A 26,205-nucleotide genomic window follows, 5' to 3' on the forward strand; every position below is an offset into this window, starting at 1 on the left:
AAAGAGGGAGCCTAAAGAGTATAAGAGTCAGAAGAAATGGGTGACGCCAAGGTAACAAGACCTTGTACTACAGAATCAGTACACATATGAAATTTTTTTCTTCATTCAAATGGGGGCATGCTTCAATTTGTCATCTAATGTGAAGAGTAAGTTAAAGCGATATTAAGCACTTTTAAAAATAAAGTGAATTTGCCACTTTTCAGTTACTGTGGGTTTAAATAAAACTAAGACAAAAAACAAACAGACAAACTAACAAACAAACCAAAAAAACCCCTGCTACAGTGCATTCTTTTGTCTGGGGGTCTAGACCATGCACTCTTTTTCCCCCCCTTTTTTTGTCATCCTAGGCTGTGTTTAATGTGAACTGGACTGCGTGTCTTGGGTAGGGGTGGGATGAGATAAGTGTCGCTATTTCCAGCACATCAGAGCACAGTGTTTGAATTACTGTGTGTATTACGTTTAGAAATGGAAAGAGTACACTAAGGTGCTGGTAAAATCACAATGTTGGGAGCTACATGGAGCTACTTCACGTGCTATCTTCTTATATGACCAGCAGCACAGATGCTTTGCTCGTACCACAGTCACCACAAACACATGTGCAATGTATTGAGCTCTAACCCCATATACAATGCACTCTTGGTACAAAGTGTTACAACACATACTCTGTAGCAACAGAGGATTGCAGCAGGCAGTCTATGGTTAATGCAGCCCTTTCTTGGTAATCTTATCTTTATCTTTTATGGTTAATCTAGAGATTACAATGTTTTGTCTGTTTCTTACTAGAATAATTTAAAAATACTACCTATACAACTTATAGGCTTGCTTAAGCCTGTTCCTGACTTCACTGTTTTTATCAAAATGGATTCTTACACACACACACACACACACACACACACACACACACACACACCTGCCCACTGTATTGTTACTTGGAGGTTCCCCTTGAGCTCAGCTCATTATGAGTGGCTCCAGTTACTAAGTGAAGTTGTCCAGTATGATGACAGGTGGAGCAGAATGCTGAGGACTATTTGAAGACCAAGTGGACCTCTGCTATGTCTGTGTGATTTTGCTAAAGGACCTGTGAAAATGACTCTTAGCCTCCTCTTGGAGTCTCACACAAACTATGAGTTTCTCCAGAAGACAAGGTGTCAAGATACAGTGCCTGGATTCCCCCAAATAGATTAGGGAAAGAGGAAGAGAACATGCCAATTCAGTCTATCACTTAACAGTAAACACCACACAGTACTCCCACCACAATATCAAACACCTTCCCACAGATGTGCAAATCGTTGCTTTTTCTGATCCTATCTGACCTTTTGGCTTCGGAACCACCCCTGAATGTTGCAGCTCGGAACAGTGTTGATTCACTATTTCAGCTGTCATGTCTTGCCCTCTATGTTGTCCCTCCACAATTCCAGTGTGCCTGTATTCTCTGAGCATACAGAATAGGGAGAAATGCCACTTGACACTTATAAGCTTCTGACAGAACTTCAAGTTAGGGAGAAACCAGCAATGATAATTTTTTTTCAACTTGTCACTAGACAATTGGTAAAGGCTGTCTAGTTTCTTTATTCCCCAGCACTGGACCTCTGGCAAGGCTGATCCAACATCATTAGCCGACACCCAGATCTGGCAAATGTCCCAGAGATGTGAAAGCAGTGTACTGGCTAGCTGAATTGTGAGGGGCTGCTGTGTGGCAGTGAGGAAGAGCCATCACCATGGCAACAACACACAGCTGTCTTGGGACAGCAAGTGCAAGAAGCCACACACAGTATTCATCCTCTGTAACTGCATTTATATGACTTTCCTAATCAAACATGATTAATTGCTCTCTAGAAGTCAGGAAAGTGGTTAGTTTAGAAGTGCAGACAGTGCCTGCTAACAGGAAGAAAGGGCTTTTGGAGAGTTAGTAATGCTTTATTACTTGATCATAGTTCCAGTTACACAACCTTATATATTTTGGGGGAAATGTGTTGAGGTCTACACTTAGAATTTGCATACATTCCTATATCCATCAGTGTAGAGAAAATCTCTTATAAGCATCACTTGCTAATAAAAAGGTTTATGGCCAATGAGCTGAGGTAGAAAATAGGAGGTGGGGCATCCATCAAGGAGGGAATTCTGGGAATTAGTGGCATTAGAGATTAACCCCAGAACACTGAGGAGACAGGTAAACCAGCAGGCAAATAAAAAGGGAGGTTTGCCCCTGGGAACTTTGAGGAGACCGATGTAAGAAGACAAGGAGAAGAAACCAACCATGTAGTTGAACCTAGGTTAGAATAAAAGGGATAATAAGTTAAGGGTAAGTCAGAGAATAAATTGAAGTATAGGCCTTTATTAATAAGTAATCTCAAACTCATTATTGTTGGGAAGTAAGTGTCTGGGAGGAAAAAATAGCTTTATTTTTTACACATGAGTAACTCAGAATTTTTACATTATGAAACTTACAGTGTAGGAAACAATTCTCACCACTGATCCATCTATTTTAAAATTTCAGTTAGCAATCAGTGTATAAGGAGCTAAATCACGGAAGTGTTTTCACATGTAACTGAACAGCACCAGGTTTCCTGGAAATGCTGTCACCGCAGGGAAACCATGAGCATCTGCGTAGCAGAGCTCTTTTTCTTTTCATACTTCTCTCTTCGTGTTAGAACGGTGTCCCAGTTCATGGAGGTAAAGGTCATCAGTGATCTCTTTGTGGATCTTACAAACACAGCATCTTCAGGGTCATCAAATACTGTCCTGCAAGGGGAGCAATTATATCAAAAATAAGGGTCTGGCCAGCAGGACTTCCTGCGTGACCGTGTATGTGCGTGGAGTGTGGTGTCCAGGGCTTTAGGTGTAGGAAGCGTTAGGCTTTAGGTGTCTTTATTTAAATTAATAAATGGCATAACTCCTCACCAAAATTGTGAACTTTACTGACCCGACTTTCAGGCCAGGGGGACACAACTTTTATTGTGTGTGGTTTATTTTTAAAGTGGACTGTCTGGATATATTTCAGGGTCTCTTATAAAAGTCTCACATGCTCATGTAAACTGTTAAACGATCACCTGGAAATACTTTTTGGTATCATGCACGTTAATATTGTAAGACATTTTATTTTAAAGTTAGTTTTCTACATATTTTGTATGTCGTGAGAGTATTTTTTAACACTGAACCTAAAGAAAACGTTCTTACATAGAAAAGTAAAGGTTTTAAAGTTCATTAGTATTCATGAATTTGAAATGTTCTCTGTAGAATTAATGAACTGTTTGCTTTGGGAAATTGTAAAGTCTAGTGGATGTAAAAATGTTAATCTATATGATAATTGACTTTACTGAACATATTTAGGGGCAAAGCAAACAAACGAAGTTCCTCATTTGGAATAGCTAATAGTTCCTAACCAGTTTTAATATTTTATGCATCTAATCACCTGCTCACTTACTTGAGATTATGTTAATAATCACATTAAAAGCCTGAGCATGCCAAATATGAACACATAGCTAGAGCTCATTTGTCAAAGAAAAACAACCATGTTTTTTGTCTATTGAAAGGCTAATAGCTTTTAATTAAAATCTATTTTGGAAGATAGGGATAATTTAGTGATGGGACAATTATAAAACAGTCTGTCAATAAAAGTAAAGGAGTAAAAACAAAACAAACAAAAAATCCACTTACTTGTCAAGATTATCCCCAAATGCAAAATCTAAAAATAAAAAAATTCCAAATTAGAATTTTTAATTTAAAAATTAAAAACTAATGAGATTGTTGTCATTAGCTTTTCTTTTCAAGGAAACTGGCAAAAATGCCTTTAGGACTCATACGAAATTGAAATTTTCCAATACGTAAGGAAGGCATTTTGCTTTAGACTTTGTTTACAATATGGCAAATCTCAAGGTCCTGAGAACAGTATGCTGAGTCAGCTTAGCAGCCAAGGAAATCCAACTGGGTGGATTTGTCCATTTTATAATCAAGGTTCATACATGGAAGAAATGTCTGATGAGCAGTCAGGACAAGTCCTTAAGGCTATCTCGGCCATTTGGACTCTTGGCATGAACTTCAAAGAGAGAATAAACAAATCCCAGATCACAAGACTCCATCTTCCAGAGCTTTAGTGCTGAAGGGCCAGACCCCATAGCCTGGGGCTCTCGGGGCATCTCTCAGTCTGCCATGGCTTTGTTTACTCCTCTTCAGAATGCCCTGATGCCAGGCCAAAGACACAACTTATCTGCACCTGTTGGGTCACTAAAGCCTTCAGTGTGAGCTCTTGCCAGTCCTCAAGAAAGGAGACAGCCAAGATCCTGTGGCACTATGCCTTTCACAAGTGGCTGCCCAAGTCTCCCTTTCTTCTCTTCCCAGTCTCTACCCGCCTCCATGGTGTCATTGAGATATAACTGAAAAGTAGCAATTGCACATATTTATGACATGCTACTAGATATTTTCACACACACACACACACACACACACACACACACACACACACACACACACACTGTGAAATAACCGTAAATTAATTCACTTGTTTCACGTGTCTGGCATCTCGCACAGACGCCATTTTGTATTTTGGGTGTGCGTGTTTTAGCAGATTGTAAACCGTAGTTATGCTGCATTAGATCTCCAGAATTGGGATATCATGCACAGTTGGAACTTAGCTTTGACCCAGATCTTCTCCTCTCTCCCTCTGACCAGCAAAGTGGAAGTTTTAATGGTGACCATCCAGTTCAGAGAGATCATAGAGGAACAGAGGAAGACGCCCAGTGTCCCGATCTAGTGTCTACATGTGTGCTGACAGGTGTGCAGGCCTTGGCCATCATGTGCATGCAAGACATACACTACACACACTGCTCTGTTATCAGTCCATGTTACAAGTTTATGGTTTTAAATACTACAAAAATATCCTGGAATAAGTCTATAACTGGTAATAAGTTTTGCTGTCTGAATGTCTGGTAATGCAATATCCCCCCGTGAGTAGCCATCAGACACCTGTTCTGCATGTGCTATTATAAAGAGGAGTCGTGAAGAGCAGCCTCGTGGTTTTCTTACCCATGCATGCATATCCTCTCACGGAAGAGATTTCAGACTGTATCCTTATGTCTAATAGCATGCACATTTTATACGCTGCAAGGTACTGTAGTCTGCCCTCCAAGGCAATTGACCTAGTTCATGGTTTCCATAAACAGCGTGCACTGTGCTTTTATTTTTCTCATTTTTATCATTTTAAGTGTTTTCCCTCCATGTTGGGTGAAAACGCTATCTTATTGCTTTGGGTTTCACTTCTTTGGCAATACGTGAAGCTACGTACTGAGTCCATTTCTTACTTTTTAGAACGTTTGTGTTGTTTGTCATTTTATCTACTGGGGTTTTATTTTATTTGGATTTAATGTGTGCGTGCGTGCATGTGTGTGTGTGTGTGTGTGTGTGTGTGTGTGTGTGTGTGTGTGTGCATTCACTTGCATGTGCACAGATGAAGGTGACATATGTATGTATATATGTAGCTATCCACACCTTGTCTGTGCATAGGCAGAGCCAGAGGTCCACGTTAGGTGTCCTTTCCCATCTCTCTCCACCTTGTCTTTGAGACAAGGTCTCACTGGACTGAACCCATTGTTTCAGATCAGTTACCAGTGAGCTTCCGGGATCTGGCTGTCTCCATGAGGCCTTTCTTGCCCCATTGCTGGAGTTATGGGCACCTGCTGTCACTCTGGGCTTTTTGTGGGTCCTAGGAATCCTAACTCAGATCCTCATGTTTGTCCAGCAAGCAAGTCACTCACGGCCCATCTCCCCATCCCACTGTGAGCTTCATTGGTTTTATTTATTGGGTTTACAGAATCTTACTGTATCGCTCAGGCCGACTCGGCACATAGGGTCATCCTTTCTCAGACCTCCTGGTTCAGGGTTATGTCGTGTGCTGCCCTGCTGGAGGTTCTGTTTTTGTTTTGTTTCTCAGTTAGTGCTGGACATCAAACCTGCTCTGGGCATGCTAGGCAAGCATTCTGTGCCTGGCATCACCCTTAGCTCTCCTACTGGGATTACCCAAATTGAATTCTGAAAGCCGGTCAGGGATTGTGAGGATCAACTTACACCTGTTACAGACTGAACGCCTTTTCCAATTTGTGTTTTAATTTTGTCCCCGTATGGCATCACAGCTTTTACATTATGTTGATAAATTCGTCAGGGTTCTTTTCAGTATCACAGAACCTGACTTTAACGCCATCTACCTTGTTCCTGGGTCCTTTGTTATGTGAGGAAAAGAAATCTGGGTGTACGTTACAGAAAATATGTGCCAACTAATGAAACATAACTGAAATTATTTGTAATATTTCTGTGTACCACTTTGGATGTCAGTGTGACCAAAATATTATGGTGCTAATTTCTGGCTGGTAAAAGTGCCAATGATCTTCATTTCTTATTATATTTTTCCTACATCTTAAAAATGTCTACCCTTCATTGAGAGAACTATCTTCTGTCATTGGTGATAACAATGACAGCCTATGGTTTTTATTTTTATTTTTTTCCCTCACTGGATACCGGACAGGGGCTTCAGGGCATCCCCTGACTACTATCAAACTACAGCATATAGCATGGGTTGAGGGAAAATGAACATTACATCACTCACGGTATCAACAGGGGGAATATGAAGTTAAAATGTAAATACTGGCAATTAATTAGAAGCTCCTTTGCTGTACAGGAAAGTCACAATTCTTCTTACAATTGAGTGCTCCTAAAGCTTACTGAGCATTAATCTCATTGATTTTACACCATACCTGAGGGAAGCTTTTTGACTCGTTTTTGCTTTATTGCTAACTTGGGGTTCCATGAGGCATCTGCTCTTTTTCCGAATGCTATTGATTGAAGGACGTGAGTTTTTTTGTGGTTAAAAATGGTAATCATGTTTCTCCTCTCTTTCGCTGTAATTTCTAATAAAGAAAATGAGAGATAATATTTAGAATTAACAAAAGCAGACAGTGATTTAAAAAAAAAAAAGATCTGAGCAATCTGCCTTGCCTGATCAGCCAAATCAGTGAGCTATGGTTTAGATGAGACCCTGCCTCTATTCCTGAGGAGGAGAGAGAGATCAGAGAAGACGGACAGTGTCAACCTCTGTTACCACATACATGCACACGTGTGTGCACATGCATCAACATACAAGTGCACTCCAACAAACATACATACATGCATACAACACAGAAGTTTAACTTCTGTGTGACAGTCTTGTTGAAGAGATTTCTGTTATTAATCTGGTCTCACAAGCACTCAGTAGAAGTCCTTGTATCACAGTGGAGCTCAATCCAGTGGTCCGGCACACGCCTGAGACTTTCTAGGACATGTCAGCCCCTGACTGACATGACGCCAGGAGACAGCCTGCATTCCCTCACCATGCTTGGGAAGGAGATTAGTCAGGTCTTCATACATCTTCATAGGCAGACTTTCACAGTAACACCCATAAAGGATAAAGGATAATCTTTACAGCTAGAAAGATAATGGGATAAGGGATAAATCATATCGTACATGGGTGAATTAGGCTTCAAAAGTACTCAACGGAATGCGTGCACATATGCTTGGATAGTCATGTGTGCGAAGCCACTGTGGAGTATGCCAATTTAATAATATGAACTTACAGAATTTCAAGGAAGATGGCGTTTAGAACGTAGATTTTAAGAGATTTACTATAAATCAGGTTTTTGATGAGAAACCAAACTGTTGAGCCTGGTGGTGGTAGGGCACACCTTTAATTCCAGCACTTTGGAAGCAGATAATCTGTGAGTTCAAGGGCAGCCTGGTCTACAGCTAGGGCTACATAAAGAAACCCTGTCTCAGCAAAAAGGAAAAAAAAAAAAAAGAAGAAGAAATCAATCAATTAATCAATCAATCAATCATCGGGAGGTAAACTATTTGGCGTCAAGAGCGGGAGAGGTGGCCCAGTGGTTAAGAGCAAAGGCTGCTCTTCCAGTCACAGCACCCACAAGGTGGCTCACAACCATCTGTAACTCCAGTTTCAGGGGCCTCTGTGGGAACCAGGCATGTCAGTAGTGCATGAGGAAAAATGTAAGCAAACACATGTCCACTCAAACAAGTTAGCTGGGCGTATTCTTTCAGGAGGTGTCCTGCCTTTCTATTCTTTTTCCTAAAGCATCCTTACCCTTCCGATCAAGTAACTCCAGTCCTGGAAGGTGGTAGATTATATACAAGCGGTAGAGGTTATACTGGGACAGAGGGTTTTGGTACAGACCTGCAAAGGAAGAGTCCAAAATAAGATGTCAGATTTCACAACAGTTCCTTTTATCACCTCTGAAGACGGAAGGTGGAGACTCGTGGACAGACACTACAAGGACAGTCACCGCCGGGTGAGCAGTTGTGCCTGTTGTCTGGCCACAACCTCACCATGCATCTCCTTATTTAGAGCACCACGTATTTTACCCTCTCTTGGGTTCAGCCCACCAAAGTCCACTGGTTGCTACTGCCCATTAGAAAGAGCTCTAGGTTCCCTCAGATCTGGCACGAACGAGGAAAAACTTTCAATGTCCACGGGTGAATCTGACAGGGAAGAACAAGCTCTCTTGGGGTTGCTCTTCACAAAATATCACTTGGAGTTATTCTGGTGTGAGGAGTATTGGGGTTGGGAGTTGGGTGGATACAGGTCCCTCCTAACAGGTTTCTTCCTGAACCTCACTGGTCAGAGAGGGTGCCCATGCCAGTGGCACTTGGAGATCTCAGTAGCGGCTACACAGCTGTGGGTGCCACGGCTCGTTTCACCTCCCTTTGCAAGACTTGTGTGGCTAAGAGATGGCTAATGGACCTAACTTCGAAAGACAGAGGTGGGGAGGAAGGGGCTCATGGGAACAGTGAAGGTCCCGATGCTTCTGAAGTGATCATCCTTCGTGATCAGCCCCGAGGGACATTTAAACAATGCTTTAGTTAGAAATTGTGTTTTATTTTCTAGTGACATTATTTTATCTGTTCATCCTCTGATAACATTAAATGAGAAATGAAGTTTGTGTGATTTTTTCCCCCCAGTATGTGCGGCATCACCAAAATACTTCCGAAAAAACACATAAAGCAGGGAACCACTAGATGGCAGCAGAGGGAAGGGCTCCAGCTGCCACAAGCCCTGTCACCCAAGGGAACTCCTTTACTCATTGGATAAATTTAAAAGCCCTGGTCTGTAGACTACTCATAAAACACAGAGGCTTTTAATAAAGGGGTGAACTACCAAGCAGCAGAAACCCAGAAAAAACCGATTAACATTTAGGATGCATACTTTGCAACATAAAGATCAGAGAGGCATGTTTGAAAAACAACAGACTCATTAAAAACTAAAGAAACAAACGATACCTGCATGGATTCCCTGTCAGTAATAAAACATTGAGATACACGTTTTATCAACACAAGGTTTTCCGGCTAGTCGAATCCTTTACATGAGTTTTAAAGGGAGACGAAGTAACCATGGCAGAGACCAGCTACACAACAAATACGAGTTAAAGGCATGAGGAAAGGTAAAGGGAAATGTAGAGACAGTGGCCAGACAGATGGACATGGACTAGGGGAGTAAGGGAAAATGACAAAGAAAAAAAAAAAAACCTCCAGTAACAATGACAGGAAGAAGGTCTAACGTTTACTCTTAAAGGAACTTAAAGCAAGAACAAATAATTGTCAGTGTGGAAGAGGTGACAGCATAGATGCACATCAAACCAGACTTAAGGACCAATCTGCAAAGGACCACAGAGACCACACACTATAGCTTCAGCCACTCCTCAGGGACAGCAAAGCAAAACACGATTGGCTTTAGTGAGAACCCTGAAGGAGGAAAGTCACCAGCATTTTCCAACAGAAGTCAGCTTCCCAGTGGCCCTCCTGTGTAAACAGAGCTGACGCCTCACCCCCCACATGTATATAGTTATTAGAGCCACTGGGCAGCCAAGCAGCCAGCATTTGATGCTTATGGGAAGCCTCTTAGCACCTTTCAGCAATGGGTGTTTACTCTTGGTAAACAACTTGGCCCACATTTTCCTTACCTCTCAGAACATTAATATTTCACTTCTTTTCCTGGAATTTTCTCCTAATCTCTACTCAAATAAATTTTTCCTAGACATTCATTATGCTTGTGTGTGCATGTGTATGTACATGTTCGTGCAGGCTAGAGGACACCCTCAGATACTCTGGTCCACCTCCTTTGAGACAGGCTCTCCACTGGCCAGAAGTTCACCAATTGGCCTAGTCTGGGGACACAAGGGATCCTCCTTTCTGTGCTGCCCGAGTGCTGACATTATAAGCATGCACCAGCACAGTCTGGTTTTTGATAGGTGGTAGGGACAGGATTAAGGCCCTCAGGCTTGTTCGACCAGCACTGCTCTGAGGTACCTCTAACTTCCGTAAAATAAAGCTCCACACTCAGAACAGTGCCACATTGCTTGTGAGTAGTAAAAGCCCAGGCTCACAGTGGCGTCATTGCCCACCTCATCTTAGAAACCAGGGGGCAGAGATCACAACTAAATAATATGGAAGATATTTCAACCTTCACGTTTTTTCTAGCTCTTGCGTTTTAGAAGGAAGCAATCCCATCTCCGCTTCTTTCTCCAGCCCCCGCCCCCCACACCTTCTAGGCTAGAGAAGTATTAAACATTTTGGATTTATGCATTTTGGATGGCTGGTCTTTAAATTACCATAAATTAACTTTCTGAGATACGGAATCCGTTTCCTGTGTCTGAGTGTTCTGAAAGCTTTGTGTGATGCACGGGCACATTCCTGTAGCAGCTATGAAGCAAAATCGCTTACACTTTCGCTTTCAATAGGTTAATACTGTTTAATCCACCTTTCCCTCCAGGCTACTTACGAAGTACACCCCAGTGGCGCCAGCGCTGTCTTGCTTATCTTAATTTGGAAGTCAGAGTCTAAGCAATTTACATTCACCCAATAATATATATCACAGTGTCTCTGCCACCGTACCGCAGTAACTTGTGGTAGATGAGTCACCCGTGTGGGGCTTCTCAATGAAAGACAAGAGGAAGACAGAGAATGATAGAGTCATCTAAATAATTGGCTCCCGTTGATTAAAAAAAGAATAAAAACTTTTAAAGCAGAACTCAAAAGTCCTCATGGAAACAGACCCGAATAACCATGTCTTTTTGATTGTGAGTCTCAGCCTTTAACAGCTGAGCCATCTCTCCAGCCCAAGGACCCAAATATTCTTAAAGCACTTTAGAAAAAAAAAACAAAAACAAAACGTTGATAGGGGCTGGGCTTGTAGCATGGTGGCTACAATGCTTGTCCAGCCTGAGCCTGTGTTCAGTCGTCAGCATTACATTAACCAAGGTGTAGTAATATATACCTGTAATCAAAGCACAAGGGAGGTGGAGGCAGAAGGATCGCAAGTTCAAAGGTCATCCTTGGCTACAACTGGAGTTAGATACCAGCCTTGATAAATCAGTTTTAATAGATGGGGAGCAAGATAACAAAGGAATTAAAAACATCACCCTGTGGAAGGAAGTTCAGGCTGCTTATCAAAGATCAGACGTGGACTTTGAGGGTCTACAAAGCTGGATCACCAACTCTCCTGCTAGCCTTATCTGCTTCGAAACTTGTGGGCTACCATACAAGGCACCAAGGCTGTCATCCTTGGCAGGAATCCTGGGATAGAGCAGAGCTGGGAAGTGGAGTGAGCGGAACACTGCCTCTCTTAACATGAGCATCTGGGAAAGACCTGGGAGCTCCTTTTGCTTGGTAGATGAATTGCCTGGTTGGAAGAGGCAATTCACCCTCAAGGGCAATACAGATGGACTCAGAAGAGGCCTGGAGGTCTACCCCTCTTCCCAGCATCCTTCTTCCCCTTGCCTTTGTCAATGGCAGAGACTAGCACAGTGCTGATAGTAAGAAGAGAGAATGTTGGAGGTTGTCCCTGAGGTTCCACTCGGGAGATCTTCTCTGTGATGAAACACAAGTTGCTAAGTGTTTTAGTAAAACAGAGACCACTTGAGAGCTAAGTGTAGGAGCAAGAGAGTGGGTTAAAGGCCTTGTTGATGGCTTTCACTTAACTCTTGTGTGCTGGTTGACACATGCTAGATTTACCTGAAAGGAGGAAACCTCAACTGATAAAATGTCTCCATAGATCTGGCTGTCGGCAAGCCTGCAGGGTATTTTCTTTATTAGTGGGAGGGCCCAGCCCACTGTGGATGGTGCCATTCCCCAGGGCTGATGGTCCTGGCTTATATAAGAGAGCAGGCTGAGCAAGCCTTGAGGAACAAGGTTTCTTCTGCATCGGCTCCTGCCTCCAGGTTTCTGCCTTTTTTGGGTTCCAGTCCTGACTTCATTCGGCAATGAACTATGATGTGGAAATATGAGCCAAAAAAACCCATTCCTCTCCAATTTGCTTTTGGTCATGGTGTCTTATGGCAGCAATAGAAATCCTAACTAGGATGTGCTGGTAGAGAGGCAGGCAGACCGACAGGGGGAGGAGCTCATTTCCGGTGCAGGGGGCTGAGGATTCCCTTTTGCAGAGTTTGGAGGGCAGAAGGGGAGAGGAGGACTTCACAGAGAGGGTGTGGAAAGGTAGACCTCCTGGAGAGATGAGGTGGGGCCCTGCCTGGCCTGGAAGACAGGAATTCCAGGCACCAGGACCTCACACTCTGCTGCTGGCTTCAGGCCTCCCTGAAGCTCCCAGCCCTCTGTCTCATGGGCAATTGCTGGCAATTTTTCTTATAAATGCCAGAGGAGGGTGCAGTGCTGAAATGGGTTGGAGCCTTAGCCCTGGGCTGTTTTCTCACCCTCAGAAGAACTTCAGTAGTAACGCTTTAGATTTTTACATGGTTTTCTTACTTGAGAAGAGTTATAACTTTTGACAGTACATAGTTTTCTCATTTTAATGAGCGGAGTCTATTCTGAGGCTCCTAAGAACCTAGCATGAGGACATCACTGTCCAAACGTTAGGCATCTCCTAAGTGCAAACTGTTTCCTCCAGGAATGTCTGCAACCAGAATGGGCCGTGGGATCAAATGCTACCAAGCATTCCCAGAAAGTGCTTTCTTTTTAACTGAATTCAGGGAAGTGACCCTGTACTGGCTGGTTTTATATATCAACTTGACACAAGCTGGAGTTATCACAGAGAAAGGAGCCTCGGTTGAGGAATTGCCTCCATAAGACCCAGCTATCTGTAAGGTGTTTTCTCAACTAGCGATAAAGGGGGGAGAAACCAGCTCATTGTGGGTGGTGCCATCCCTGGGCTGGTAGTTCTGGGTTCTCTAAGAAAGCAAGCTGAGCAAGCCAGGAGAAGCAAGCCAGTAAGTAAAGTCCCTCCATGGCCTTTGCATCAGCTCCTGCTTCCTGATCTGCTTGAGTTCCAATCTTGACTTCCTTTGGTGATGAAAAGCAATGTGGAAAGTGTAAGCTAAATAAAGCCTTTCCTCCCCAACTTGCTTCTTGGTCATGGTGTTTACGCAGGAATAGGAACCCTGACTAAGACAAATTGGTACCAGCATAATGGGGTATCCCTGTGACAATCTGACCATGTTTTGAGGAGGACTGTGGAACTTTGAGCTAGAAGAGCCATTGGGTGTTAAGAACTCTGTGGGATGTTCTGTAGAAGCTTGGAAGATAATGTTGAGGACAGTGCAGAAGACGGAAGCCTGGCTTGTGAAATTTCAGAGGGAAGATTAAAGACTCTTAACAGGGCTGTTGCTATTTTGATGGTGAGGATTCTGTGGTTTTGGTTAGCTGGGGCTGAAGAATCAGCTGTGATTAACAAGATACCTGAACTACTAGAGCAAGACCTTTGCATTACTGGGACTATTGATGCTGGTCAGCTGGAGCTATGAAATTAATGGTGATTAAGAAGAGACCAGCATCACTGAGGTGAAATCTTCTGGGAAGTGTTTTCTGAGAGCACAAAGATGCTGTGTTCCAGAGATAGCCAAGGTTGTACCTCATGCTGTGGCTGGACTTGGTAATGTGTAAGAGTCACCCAGGTGGCACTGGTTTTGAAGGCATGAAGGGATCATGAAGAGCAGCTGAGGCTGGACACCGTGAGAGGCCATGGAAGGCCATTGGTGAAGGTACAGCCTCAGTTGCAGTTGATGGCCCAGGACAGAAGGGGTCATGTAAAGGAGTTGAGGCTTGGCACCATGAACAGAACCTGTGAAAGGCTATTGGTGAAGCCTAGTTTCAACGGAAGACAGCAGCGTTTTGAAGATGCCAGTACCATGAGATGACCAGCAAGAGCAGCAGCAGCAGTGGAGAACAGACATCTGGAGCCTAGAAGACAAGGTGTGTGCTACAAAGGGCAGAGCTGGAGAAGTGACCCAAGCCCTTGGGAGCTCAGATCATCTCAGTGGGTGGATCCCAGACATTGGACAGTTAGAATTTGATTCGTTTTTGATTATGACTGTGCTCTGATATTTTTCTCTCTTAAAGGAAGAAATATTTTAGTGAAGCCCACAGTTAACACTTTGAATTGAAAAAAGACTTTGAATTTTAAAAGAGACTGGATATTTTAAAGAGATTGAAATGTTAATATGTAAGAATTTGTAAAGACTGTGGGACTTTTAAAGTTATTTTAATCTTGGGGATGAATTAGAAAGTAAGGGTTGAGGCTTAATAGTGATGTGTTTGTGTGTCAAGTTGACAAGGGGTAGATTGTACTGACTGTTTTTTTTTTTGGGGGGGGGGATAAAATAAGTCTTTATTTATATTCTTATAGTAAAGTGGGAGCCTTAACTTGCCGGACGACTCTTGGGCAGTATGTACAACATACTTTTATTTCCACGGAATGGAATCAACACCGACTGAGACTACAAAGTATACACTAGAAATCAGCAAATGCGGGGCTGGGGATTTAGCTCAGTGGTAGAGCGCTTACCTAGGAAGCGCAAGGCCCGGGTTCGGTCTCCAGCTCCGGAAAAAAAGAACCAAAAAAAAAAAAAAAGAAATCAGCAAATGCTGGCAACAGAGTAGGAAAAAGACAAAGAAATGAAGCCTACAGACGGGAAACCCCTCACTGGGATCTGCTGACCACAGCCAGAGCCAGGACTGGATCACACAGTGGTGACAAGTTCCAGGACAGGAGGAAGGAAGGAGGGCAGGAGTTTCGCCTGGGCTGTGGGTTTAGTGCCAGGTAAGTCGCTCTTGGTGTTTACATACAAAAGAGTTGGCTTTGTTTCTTAGAAATACACACAGAAGAAATGAAGATTTGATCATTATGAATCGGTTGCTTTACAATATCGACATCATCAGAAATAGGGGAATTTCATTTAGATTCAAATTTCAGTAGCAGGAAATAAATATCAAAACATCATCACTGGCCCTTAATACAAAACCTTTACCCCACCTACATCTCCCTTCCAGCCCACCCACAGTAGCCACCCCACTCCTGGGAGCCGTTTCACTGCCGCTGTCTCCTATACCTACCAGCGTCGCGTGGCCTTCTGGAAGGCTGGCTGGGCAGGCTTAAACAGCTGAAAAGTGACTGTGCCAAGGTGCTGCAAAGCTGTCCCCACTTTCCTTCTCTACCACAAACTTCTTCAAGAATCTGGTCTTTCAACAGGAGAGACTGCTTTTCCAAAAATAATCCTTACAAAGGAGAGGGGGTTAGTTCCGATTACTCCAATCTCGTTATCTTGTCAAAGTAGAACCTTTTCAGAGATTCACAAAGTCCACCAAACAGAGGTGAGGGAGGCTGGGAGGAGAGCCTAGCAGAGCAGGCGTCCTCCAGGCACATGCTCGGAGGGCTGGAGGAGCTGGTAGGGTGGTCAGGACACCATGTACTCAGGGGTCTGGCCGACTGTCTGTCCTCCACCGAAAGAGCTGCCAAGTTAGGGTGTTTTGGTTTAAAATTTCTGGTGAGGACAGGAACCCCTGAAGGGCATACATTTAAAAATAGTGGACACAGGGCAGGGGGTGAGAGCTGTCGTCCAAGAGCTTCTATGCAAAATAACAATTAATAGAGAGGAAAGGAAAAGAGTCTTCTCAATGGTTCTGAGGGTTCTAGTGATGAATCAAAGGAGGCTGCAACTGGTGAGCAGACAGTTTCTCGCTGGCCTCCATCCGCAGTTTCTTCCTGTTCTGGGGCTCCTCAGGCTTGGACTCTGAGCTGGAGTCTGAACCCCATCAAAGGCAGAGATAGTGCCGCCCTTGGCCTTGGTGTAGAGGCTGTTGTCTGAGGAGGGGTAGTTGGTCTGCAGTTGTGCACTTGATCTTGCCTTCTCCAGTGCACCGACTTGTTGCTCCAGAACAGCATTCTGCCGCTTGAGGTCATCAATGTCTTGCTGGTGCCTATGGTTTTTCCTTCACATATACTGGATGTACTCTGTTGCTTTGTCTAGGATTTGGGCCTAGGATGCCTTCTCTCCTTGGAGTGATGGGACTGAGTCCCGCAAACTGTGAAAGCTGTCTTTGATGTGGTCCCTACGTTTTCGTTCCAGTGCATGATGGTGAGCCCGTTTGTCAGCCGCAGATTGAAACCTCAGTTGCTCTTCTTTGCTCTTCACCTCAATGTCTCTCGCTCATTTCCTAAGGCCCAGGGAGTGGTCACTGCAGCGACCCGGGAGGGGAGGGGCGGCCCCGGAGGGGAGGGATGGAGGGAAGGGGGAAGTCACCTACAACAACAAGCCATGTGCCCCCCCCACACACACACTCACTCACTCGCTCACTCACACACACACACACACACACACACACACACACACCACGGTCGACAACCACCTCACTGTCACTGGCTGGTTTTATATGTCAACTTGACATAAGCTGAAGTTGTCAGAGAAAAGAGCCTCCATGAGACCCTGGTGTAAGGCATTTTCTCAATTAGTGATCAAGCTGGGAGGACCCAGCCCGTTGTGGGTGGTGCCATCCCTGGGCTGGTGGTCTTAGGTTCTCTAAGAAAGCAAGCTGAGCAAGCCAGGGAAAGAAAGCCAGTAAGTAGCATCCTCCCACAGCCTCTGCATCAGCTCCTGCTTCCTGACCTGCTTGAGTTCCAGTCCAGACTCCCTTTGGAGATGAACAGCAATGTGGAAGTGTAAGCTGAATAAACCCTTTCCTCCCCAACTTGCTTCTTGGTCATGGTGTTTGTGCAGGGATAGAAACCTTGACTAAGACAGACCCCATGACAAGCTTCTCAGATGGAACTGGGTTTTGTGACTTGAGTGATGTCGTCATGCTTTTAAGTAGAGGTGATTTTAACTGTGACAAGTAGTAACATGGATGTTTTGTTACCAGACTGGTCTTTGAAGAGTGTGTGCGTTTCATGTCTAATCCTGACAGCCAGGACACTTGTGTGCTTAGATGTACCTCTGACAAATAGGACAGGGTTGGATTTCAGGTACCTGAATCCAGGCATCCTAGTTCAATGTACAGCCCTGTTTCGCACCAAGGCCAACATTGCATACTGTTCTCTGTATGCTATCTTACAGCGAAAGTTTGCATAAGTGATTGAGTTTTACACAGCAAATTGTACGCACAGCTTCTTCATGAACCTGAGTAATTAGGGTTCAAGTTATAAAACTGTAAACCCAATAGAAGGCCAGATCATGTTTCTCCTCTTGAACTTTGGCATCTGCTGATCAATATAGCATGGGATGGTGAACCAGTGACTCCTCAGACACAAAATGAATAAATTACAGACTCTGAATGAATGACTCAGTCCATAAATGATCAGATCAATAAAACAAGGTATGGATGTATTTCAACAATACACAAGTCCCCGAGCCTTGCATCCTCATCACTGTAAGAGAACACAATGTCACCAGGAAAGACATCAGACATGTCGGCTGTTATTTAAAGCACAAGTTGTATTGGCTCTATTTACCTCTTTGCATAGCTTCCAGACTCTAAGAAACATCTTGTTTTATTTACATCCCACACACACAATACTTTGGTTTACCTGTTTGAAACTCACATCGATGACAAGAAATTTTTAAGAATTGCTTGGGAGAGTTATCTCAGGATTTGAAGAGATTCTAGGTGGTAGCTACAAGCCCATTTTACAGAAAAGCAAAGATAAAAAAGAGGCCTACGCCTAGCATACTCCTTTAGTTGTGGAAATATTTGATTGACATGAAAGGATTAGATAAATAGGCAGGCCTATCCGAGTCTCTGATGGGATATCAGAATTCAGAAAATTCCCAATGGTAGGTGGCCTTAGTACATCTTTAAAGTAGTTGCAGACTTGACAAAGACTTTGTGATTTTTACTACTTGGATTTTTAAAAGTCTACGTTCAGTTGCAGGAGTCACATCTTGTTAAGCACATGAGATATTTCTGATAGTGGTGAAAACTCGCAGGAGCCTTAGTCCCTCGATATACCAATGCGACCAGAACCTTCAGTATCAACACTCATTTACACAGATGCACACAGTTCTGGAAGATGAAAAGGACACTATGCTTGTCTTTTGACAAGCAGAGGTGTCTCAGCTCAGGTCTGCAAGGCTTTCGACCTGTAACACCCGGACTCCTTTACCTAGCCTTGTAGTTGTGTGCATATTTATAGGCAAGCTATAGCCTAGGGAGAATTGAACTTCACATTGATCGGTTTTTAACATATATATATATATATAATATATATATTACTTTTATATGTATAATACATATATATATAAAAGCTAAATATATATTGCTTTTCATTCCAGTACTCAGTGTCTTGCTGGGTGTGACTCAATAGATGTGAATGAAGGCTGTTCTTATAGATTTGAAATCTTTAACAAATAATAATAATAATAATAATAATAATAATAATAATAATAATAATAATCTTGTTATTTGCTAGCTTACTTTATAACTATTTATCTCATGCCATATATATTTACGCACTTAAAATTCACAATTCCTGAGTATTCATTATACGCAGTGATTTGAACCACTTATCACCATAGTCAACTTTAAAACATTTATCACTTCCCCTAAAATGCCATACCCCTTCCATTTCACCCATCAACTCGGATTCCCTCTTCTCCTGGCCCTGAGTAGATACAATCCTACTCAAGAATGGTGACCCTCTCACCTCCGCCTCTACAGACAGATGTACTGTGAGGGATAGCCCTATGATATGAGTGATACAGCTTACTCTCATGCTAAAGCCAAAAGAAGTAATTATTTTGAAAAGTGTGCGTGAAAAAAATAAAATCTAGTCACATTCTAGAGAACAGGCTATGGATTCCATGGCATAGCCTGCTTCTCTTGAGCTTGAACTTCAGAAAGGAAAACAAGTGTGCTGTGCTACCCCTGTCTTAACTTCTGGATATACAGCACATAAGCGTGGTGTGTACTTAGGGTCTTTAGATTCTGCATGCCCTTTAGTTCCTTCACAGTAGCATCGATGTTTGTTAGCTCATTGTGGTGCAACAGGAGAATATTCAGTGAAGGCAAGTTATGCAGGCCTGAAAAACAAACATATTTTGCAAGATTGTCAACATTTTTGGATGAAATTTACTTTTTAAATACTCTTCTCATGGTGATTAGATACTGTAACTAAGCAAGAGAACGCATTATAGCCCCGAGAAGAGAAATGTCCATTAATGATATCCTGAATAGTGATTAAGCATAGAGCAAGAAAAATGAACCGTCCTGTGGGGCTAGAGGGTGGATTCTTGCTGCTGTTGCCTTGTTAATCGTTTTTTTGTGGCAATGATTTTGCTTGTTACAATTTCCAGTTTGAGTTATATTCTTTCCTTTTGTTTGGTTTTGTGATATGTGTGCCTGCATGTGTGAGTCAATGTTACTTAAGAGTTATAATTCAAATAAGAGTTCTAATTCAAAGGATAATATGTTGCCATTCAGTGCATTCTTTTCAAATAGCTCAGCTATTTGTAGAATGGGAAACCATATATTTATTTCACTTTTACTTTGCTCTCCTGAATTGCACATTTTAGTGCATTATTTTACATAAACGAAAATAGGATGAATCTGGATGATGATTACTTCATCATTAAAATAGATTGTTTTCCTCCTTAACAGTATAAGAGCTTATCACGGGTGTTAAAAACCTATGATGTTTTGGTTTCAGGATATGATGGTTTAAAGTCAAGTACTGTCTCCAGCAGTTTGTCCTGTCTCCTGATCATGACCCGTAATACACGTTTATATGTGGCTTGAAACTGTCAGCATAGAAACTACTATAAAATTAAGTCAGTGAAAACAGGAACTCAGATGATAAAATCACTTCCCCTAAAATGCCATACCCCTTCCATTTCACCCATCAACTCGGATTCCCTCTTCTCTTGTCCCTGAGTGGATACAATCCTACTCAAGAATGGTGACCCTCTCACCTCCGCCTCTACAGACAGATGTACCTGTTAGGAATAGCCCTATAATATTAGTCAACAAAAAATCTGAAAACAATGTATAGCTTCTGTATTTATTCTTACTCCCAAATATTGCTAAGGTTAGTTTCTACAGTAGATACCTTGTGCCCTACTGGACTGGTGCATCTACAAAAGCACTCCTTTGAAATTTTGAGCAAGACACATGATATTGACCTAGAAACGTGGCATAACTTTTTAAAAAATTAAATGTACAGTCATTTAAAGTAGTACCTATTTTAGTAGACATGATGAAAGGTATTTTTTTGTGTGTTGGTAGTAATGATTACAGTTGAGAGTTATTATTTACTTGAAAATTCATTCAGCAAAGAAAATTTGAGACATACCTTCTATCTGGAATAGGGCGTTGTGGTTTAGATACAGCTCCGCCAGACAGTAGTTTCGAGTTAAAAATGATATCCCTTGCAGCTGAAAGTGAAGAATGATACATTTCTAGTCACAAGACAACAAAGTGTGGTCATTAACAACCATCAGAATTGAATCGGGCTACAAATTGTACCTGCACTATTTTTTTCATAGCTGAGTGATAATGTGTGTTTAACCAACAGAGTTTCCTGAGTGCTGCTGGGCCTCACTCCTGCCTCCAGGCTGTCTTTCTAACAGTACTCTGGGTGGTGTCACTGGGCCTCCACACACTAGCCTTTCACCTGTCACAGTGAGCCTAGGGCTCTCTATGCACTGCACAGCCACACCAGCATCTGCCTGGGTGGCAGCTTCCCTTTGCCCCGGTGTTCTTCCTTCTCCACACATTACATTTCAGATTAGGCATAAGAATCAGACCTAGACCAGCAAATCTCATGAAACCACACCACAGTGCATTATCACAATACTGAAGATTCTCCACAAAGCATTCTTTGACCTTGTTGCACCTGTGTATGCACCATGTGGATATCTGATGCTGGATCCCATGAAACTGGAGCTACAGGTGGTGATGTGGGTGCTGGGAATTGAACCAAGGTCCTCTGCAAAAGCAGCAAGTGCTCTAAACCACTGGGCCATCACTCTGGCCCTGCAGCCCATAGCTTACTTTTTGGAGTTTGTTTCAAAATTCAAAAAGGCAAAAGTACTGTTGAAAACTTCTCAGATGTCCTGTTAAGTGCCATTTAATGTGTGCTTGTGCGTAAGTGTTAGTGTGTGTGTGTGTGTGTGTGTGTGTGTGTGTTTGTGTGTGTGTGTGTGCATGAATGATATGGGTACTCAGTACTAAGCCACATGTCAGAAGGTCTTATGTCATCTGCAAAGAGAACACTGATAGTTTAGAAATCTCATTTAGTATTTTTATTATACTTTAATTAATTTATTTTTGCACACATATGTGGGTGCATGTGTGGCGGTCAGAGGACAACTTGCTTTTCTCCTTCCACCATGTAGGTCCTGGGAATTGAACTCACATCCTCAGGCTTGGTGGGAAGTGTCTGTACCCCAGAGCTATCTCACTGGCTCTGTAGTCATGAAAATAAAATTGACTTCTTTTTTTTGAATTGTGATAAGATATAGTAGAGCACAGGGCAGATGAAGATATATGTTAAGGGTAGCAGATAACTAAATTTAAGAGTATTTGCTTTACTGCTCAATATAGGTCATATATATATACACATATATATGTATATGCATATATGACTCAATATAGGATATATATATATATATATATATATATATATATATATATATATATATATATATATATATATATAGCTAGGGGAGGGTCCTTGTGAAACAATTACTGATCAAGTTTTTCATGCTTTACAAAAATAGAAAAACTTGTTCCTGAGTATAAATTTACTTTTGTAAAGTTAGAAACTCTTGTTATTGGTGAGAGAGATCTGTTTTACCATTTAATGAGTAGAATCAGTTATATAAACTCTAGTTCAGAAAAGCCACTTTAGGTTGCATCCAAAAGAAGGAGGCTGCTTTCTGTGATACATTTTCTTCAACTTCTTATATTGATGGCACTCACAATTTATGAAGTCATAAAAGGCACATATACCATTCATCTCAATTCCCAGGCTTGCCTCCGCCAGATCACTCACTCAGCCAACAAGCACTAAATGCTGCTACAGCTTCATAAAGGCCAGAGGGAAGCATGGTTTCCCCAGGAAGGAAGAGTCCCACTTGACTTCCTATCTCTTTATGCTTTTCCTGCTGGCTCCCAACTGGAACCCACCCCCCCCACCTCGCCCTCCTCTAATAATAACGGCCAGCATGGGAAGTGCATACCAGTGGAAACTGTGATGTTTTCCAGTCACTTGTCCAATACATACTTACAGATATCAATGAAGAGTTGAGACTCATTTCACTGCATTACTAATCCCTACAGAAAGAATGTTTCCAATCCTGACACCTTCACCTAAGCTGTAGAATCCTGGTTTTCCCAAGAACATTAACATTTATGGGTCGGGATTATTGAGACACTAAGATTTTTCTGTGTATTGAGGTATGAGAGATAATGTAGAAAGGAAAGAAAGAAGGCCAGATCAGGACAATGCTGGGAAGCTATTCAAAGACATGGAACAGGAGACCATATCACTCAATTGGATGTCAAAAGAAAACGTCCAGGTAAACAGTGTATTGGCAGGAAATAAATCAGGAAGGTGTTACTCTAATTCAGGAAGACACATAGGAGCCCAAAGTAAACTAATGGAGATGGAAGAAAATGAGATGGTTCAGGGTATAATTCATGTGATTTAAATGATATGGAAACTTCACAGGTTGTTTAAGCCAGAAACACAATGAGAAGATTATGATACTCAAGTCATTATTAAAATAAACTGCTAGCACAGTTACCCATTATAAATTTACATTTTTCATCTCTAAAGAAGAATCACATGATGTTAAAATGTATATTTACTGCAACACTCACAAATCATAGACATTTATTCAAAGCATGGTATTATATGTATTACATTCTAGTGAGTAATTTTATTTTGTTATTTAACCATTATTATTAACTCACATGAACTCTAGTGTGTAAATGACTTCTAGGAAGACCCTGGGGGAACATTCTAGCATGCATCTGATATGAAGCAAGCAATCCCTAGAGCAGGAGTTTTCAACCTTCCTAATGCTGCACCCCTTTAATACTGTTCCTTAAGTTGTGGTGACCACCGACTATAACATTATTTCTATTAGTACTTTACAACAGTAATTTTGCCGCTATTATGAATTGCAATGTAAATATCTCTTTTTCAACAGTCTTAGACAACCCCTGTGAAAGGGTTATTCAATCCCAAAGGGGTCAGAACCCATAGGTGGATAACCACTGCCCTAGAGAGAGGTTGCTCCAACTTTACCACTGCTGATAACTTGGTTCAGATAATTCTTGGCTGTTTTATGGCATGGGACAACCAGGACACTAGTACACACAATAACATCGATAGCCTGGTAGATGGCAATAGGTCCCACTTTATAACTGTGACAATAGAAACCCTTTAAACAATGTCAAAGACCCCAAGTGGGTGAATAAACAGTTTAGAGTTTGAGGACTGATAATTTAGGGGCAAGGAATAAAATTAAGGTAGAAAATGGATCTGGAAAGATAGCTCCATAGTCGTTAAGAGACTTACTGCTCTAGCAGAGGATCTGGGTTTCATTCCCACCACCTACACAGTGGCTCACAGCTACCTGTAAATCTAATTCCAGAGTGTCTTTGGATTCCTCTAATTCCAGAACGCTTCAGTTGTTTACAGGTTTGTGCACACATGCGATGCCCATACCTCTCAAGCACACATGTACACATAAAATAAAACAAAATATTTCCAAAGGAGGACATTCATTGTTTATTACAGGTGAGGCATTGAGCTGGATGTTTTTGCAGATGTTCCCTAATATGACCCTTAAGAAAGGTTCATGGTATTTATTTTATGTTATTTACTTTACCTGCCATTTACTCAGGAGAAAACTAAAGCTCAGAAAAGCTAAACAACTTTCACAAAGCACACAGAGTCAAGACTCAAATCTAAGTCTGATCGATGCCCCAGCCAAAGACGGGCAAGTATTAAGCTCTTTAAATGGTGGTACCTCTATATAAATGGCCTAGAAGCCATTCCTTTCGAATTTAGTTTGTCATGGAAAACAGTCTATAAATCAATTTATTTCTAATACCTTAACCATTACCCCTCTAATGTCTAAAATGTCTAAAATGCATCTCAAAATACTTGGTCTAAAAAAAAAAAGTAAAATCCCCTGCTTTATGTATAGCAACATAAAGACTAGCTTCAAACACGTTGTGTGGGGGCTGGAGAGATGGTTCATTGGTTAAGAGCACTGACTGCTCTTCCAGAGGTCCTGAGTTCAATTCCCAGCAACCACATGGTGGCTCACAACCATCTGTAATGGGATCTGATACTCACCTTCTGGTGCGTCTGAAGACAGCTACAGTGGACTCACATACATAAAATAAATAATTCTTAAAAAGCTTTGTGTGATTATAAAACAAGATCACAAGACTTAAGACTTGTCAGGTGACCTCAAAATTCACAGGGGTTGTCACCACATGGCAGCAGATGATTGACTTGCTGCCATTAGAATGGACAAGCATATCATGCAGAATTGGGAGAGAAGAAGTAGTCTGTCACCCATGTTACCACCAAAGGTCATATGATGTCCCTGATCTGGTGTGTATCCTGGAGCAATCTTGATGTCACTCACTGCTGAGGGACTTGAGACCAGCCCCACCTTTTGCCTGGGCAGCTTTGAGAGCTAGCCAGAGGGCATAAGAACAAATGAGCTTGCCCTGCCCCTCATTGGCTACAGGACTCAGAAGAGCAGACCTGCACCTAACCTGGATAGAGTAGTAGAACTGGTGCTGGTATCCTGGACATCGGAGATCTGTCCCTGATGCCATGAGAGCAGGAGCCAGCTCTGCCTCTTGCTGTAGCCAGCAAGAGAGCTGACCCTGACAGGAGGGCTGGCAGGCTGAATACAGCTACCACCCAGGCTTAGAACCAAGCCTTTGAGTTAGCCTACCCCAATGTCTAACCCATCTATGAATTGATGCTGCAGGTGAAGGGGCCAGCCCTGCAGGATCTCCATGACACAGGGTATCTGAGAGGAGGCCCAGTGAGGATCCAGTGTTGATAGTGGAGCAGAAGCCAGAGACCTCAAACCACATCAATGCCTCATTAGACTAAATATTGCAAGTAAGCCTTTTTGGTAAAAGGGTATACTGTGTGGCACACTGTGTCAACCCCCCACTTCCATAGCAAGATGACTGATGGTTTTTTTCTTTTTTTCTTTCCTTTCCAGTTTTCTTTTGAAGGGGAGGTTGCAAGGATGGAGGACAGATATGAATAGATGGGGAGATGAGTGGGATTGCAGTACATAATGTGAAATTTACAAACAATAAAATGGTAGAAATCAATACACAATCAAAACTCAGATGAGGGATGGAGCTCAACCCTACAGGGATATGAGGAACTCACACCTGTTCCAGATGTCAAAAGCTGAAGGCTTGTTTTCCAAGACAAAAGGCCCAATGCTCTCACTGCTTCCCATATAATAGAAGTCCCAGAATAAAAGTCTCTTCATGGGAGAGAAGAGATAAAGTTATCTTTATATGCTGATGACAGGATCTTAATTGTAGAGGTGCTGAGGACTACCAGCAACAAGAACCTGTTAAAGTTGTCCACAATGTACATGTGTAACAATGTCATATTGAAATCCAGCATTATGTATAATTAATATATACTGATGAATGCATTTCAAAAACCTGCTAGAACTGACCAAGGGATTTAAATAAAGTTATACGACACAAAATAAGCGAACAAAATTAGTCGGACTTCTAGATACTAATGAGGCCGAGAATGCTGCTCAGTAGAAGATCAGTTGCCTGGCAAGTAGAGGGCCTTGAGGTCAACCCTCAACACTACAAGAAAACAAGAAAAAACATCAACATTTAGATACTGATGATAACTATGCCAAAGGAAGATTAAGA

General features: G+C 42.2%; 1 protein-coding gene and 1 pseudogene across 2 annotated transcripts in view; both read right to left on the reverse strand.

Annotated features, from left to right (window-relative positions):
* Positions 1-2,315: 2,315 nt before the first annotated feature.
* The window catches only part of Lrrc72 (leucine rich repeat containing 72), a 60,234-nt gene continuing 36,344 nt past the window's right edge, over positions 2,316-26,205 (reverse strand). The window contains exons 4-9 of one of the 2 annotated variants that reach the window (XM_039113174.2): positions 20,600-20,681; positions 19,221-19,331; positions 8,120-8,209; positions 6,744-6,896; positions 3,658-3,685; positions 2,316-2,742 (exon numbers count right to left, since the gene is read on the reverse strand). In XM_039113174.2, the coding sequence (XP_038969102.1) occupies positions 2,580-2,742; positions 3,658-3,685; positions 6,744-6,896; positions 8,120-8,209; positions 19,221-19,331; positions 20,600-20,681 (627 nt within the window). In that variant the 3' untranslated portion in view covers positions 2,316-2,579. Of the gene's footprint in view, positions 2,743-3,657; positions 3,686-6,743; positions 6,897-8,119; positions 8,210-17,610; positions 17,681-19,220; positions 19,332-20,599; positions 20,682-26,205 lie in introns of those variants that run through there. The other variant, XM_063262754.1, reaches the window with a different exon arrangement.
* On the reverse strand, positions 11,380-17,296 carry Max-ps2 (MYC associated factor X, pseudogene 2; annotated as a pseudogene).

Source organism: Rattus norvegicus, chromosome 6, assembly GCF_036323735.1.
Source record: "Rattus norvegicus strain BN/NHsdMcwi chromosome 6, GRCr8, whole genome shotgun sequence".
NCBI classification, from domain to species: Eukaryota; Metazoa; Chordata; class Mammalia; order Rodentia; family Muridae; genus Rattus; species Rattus norvegicus.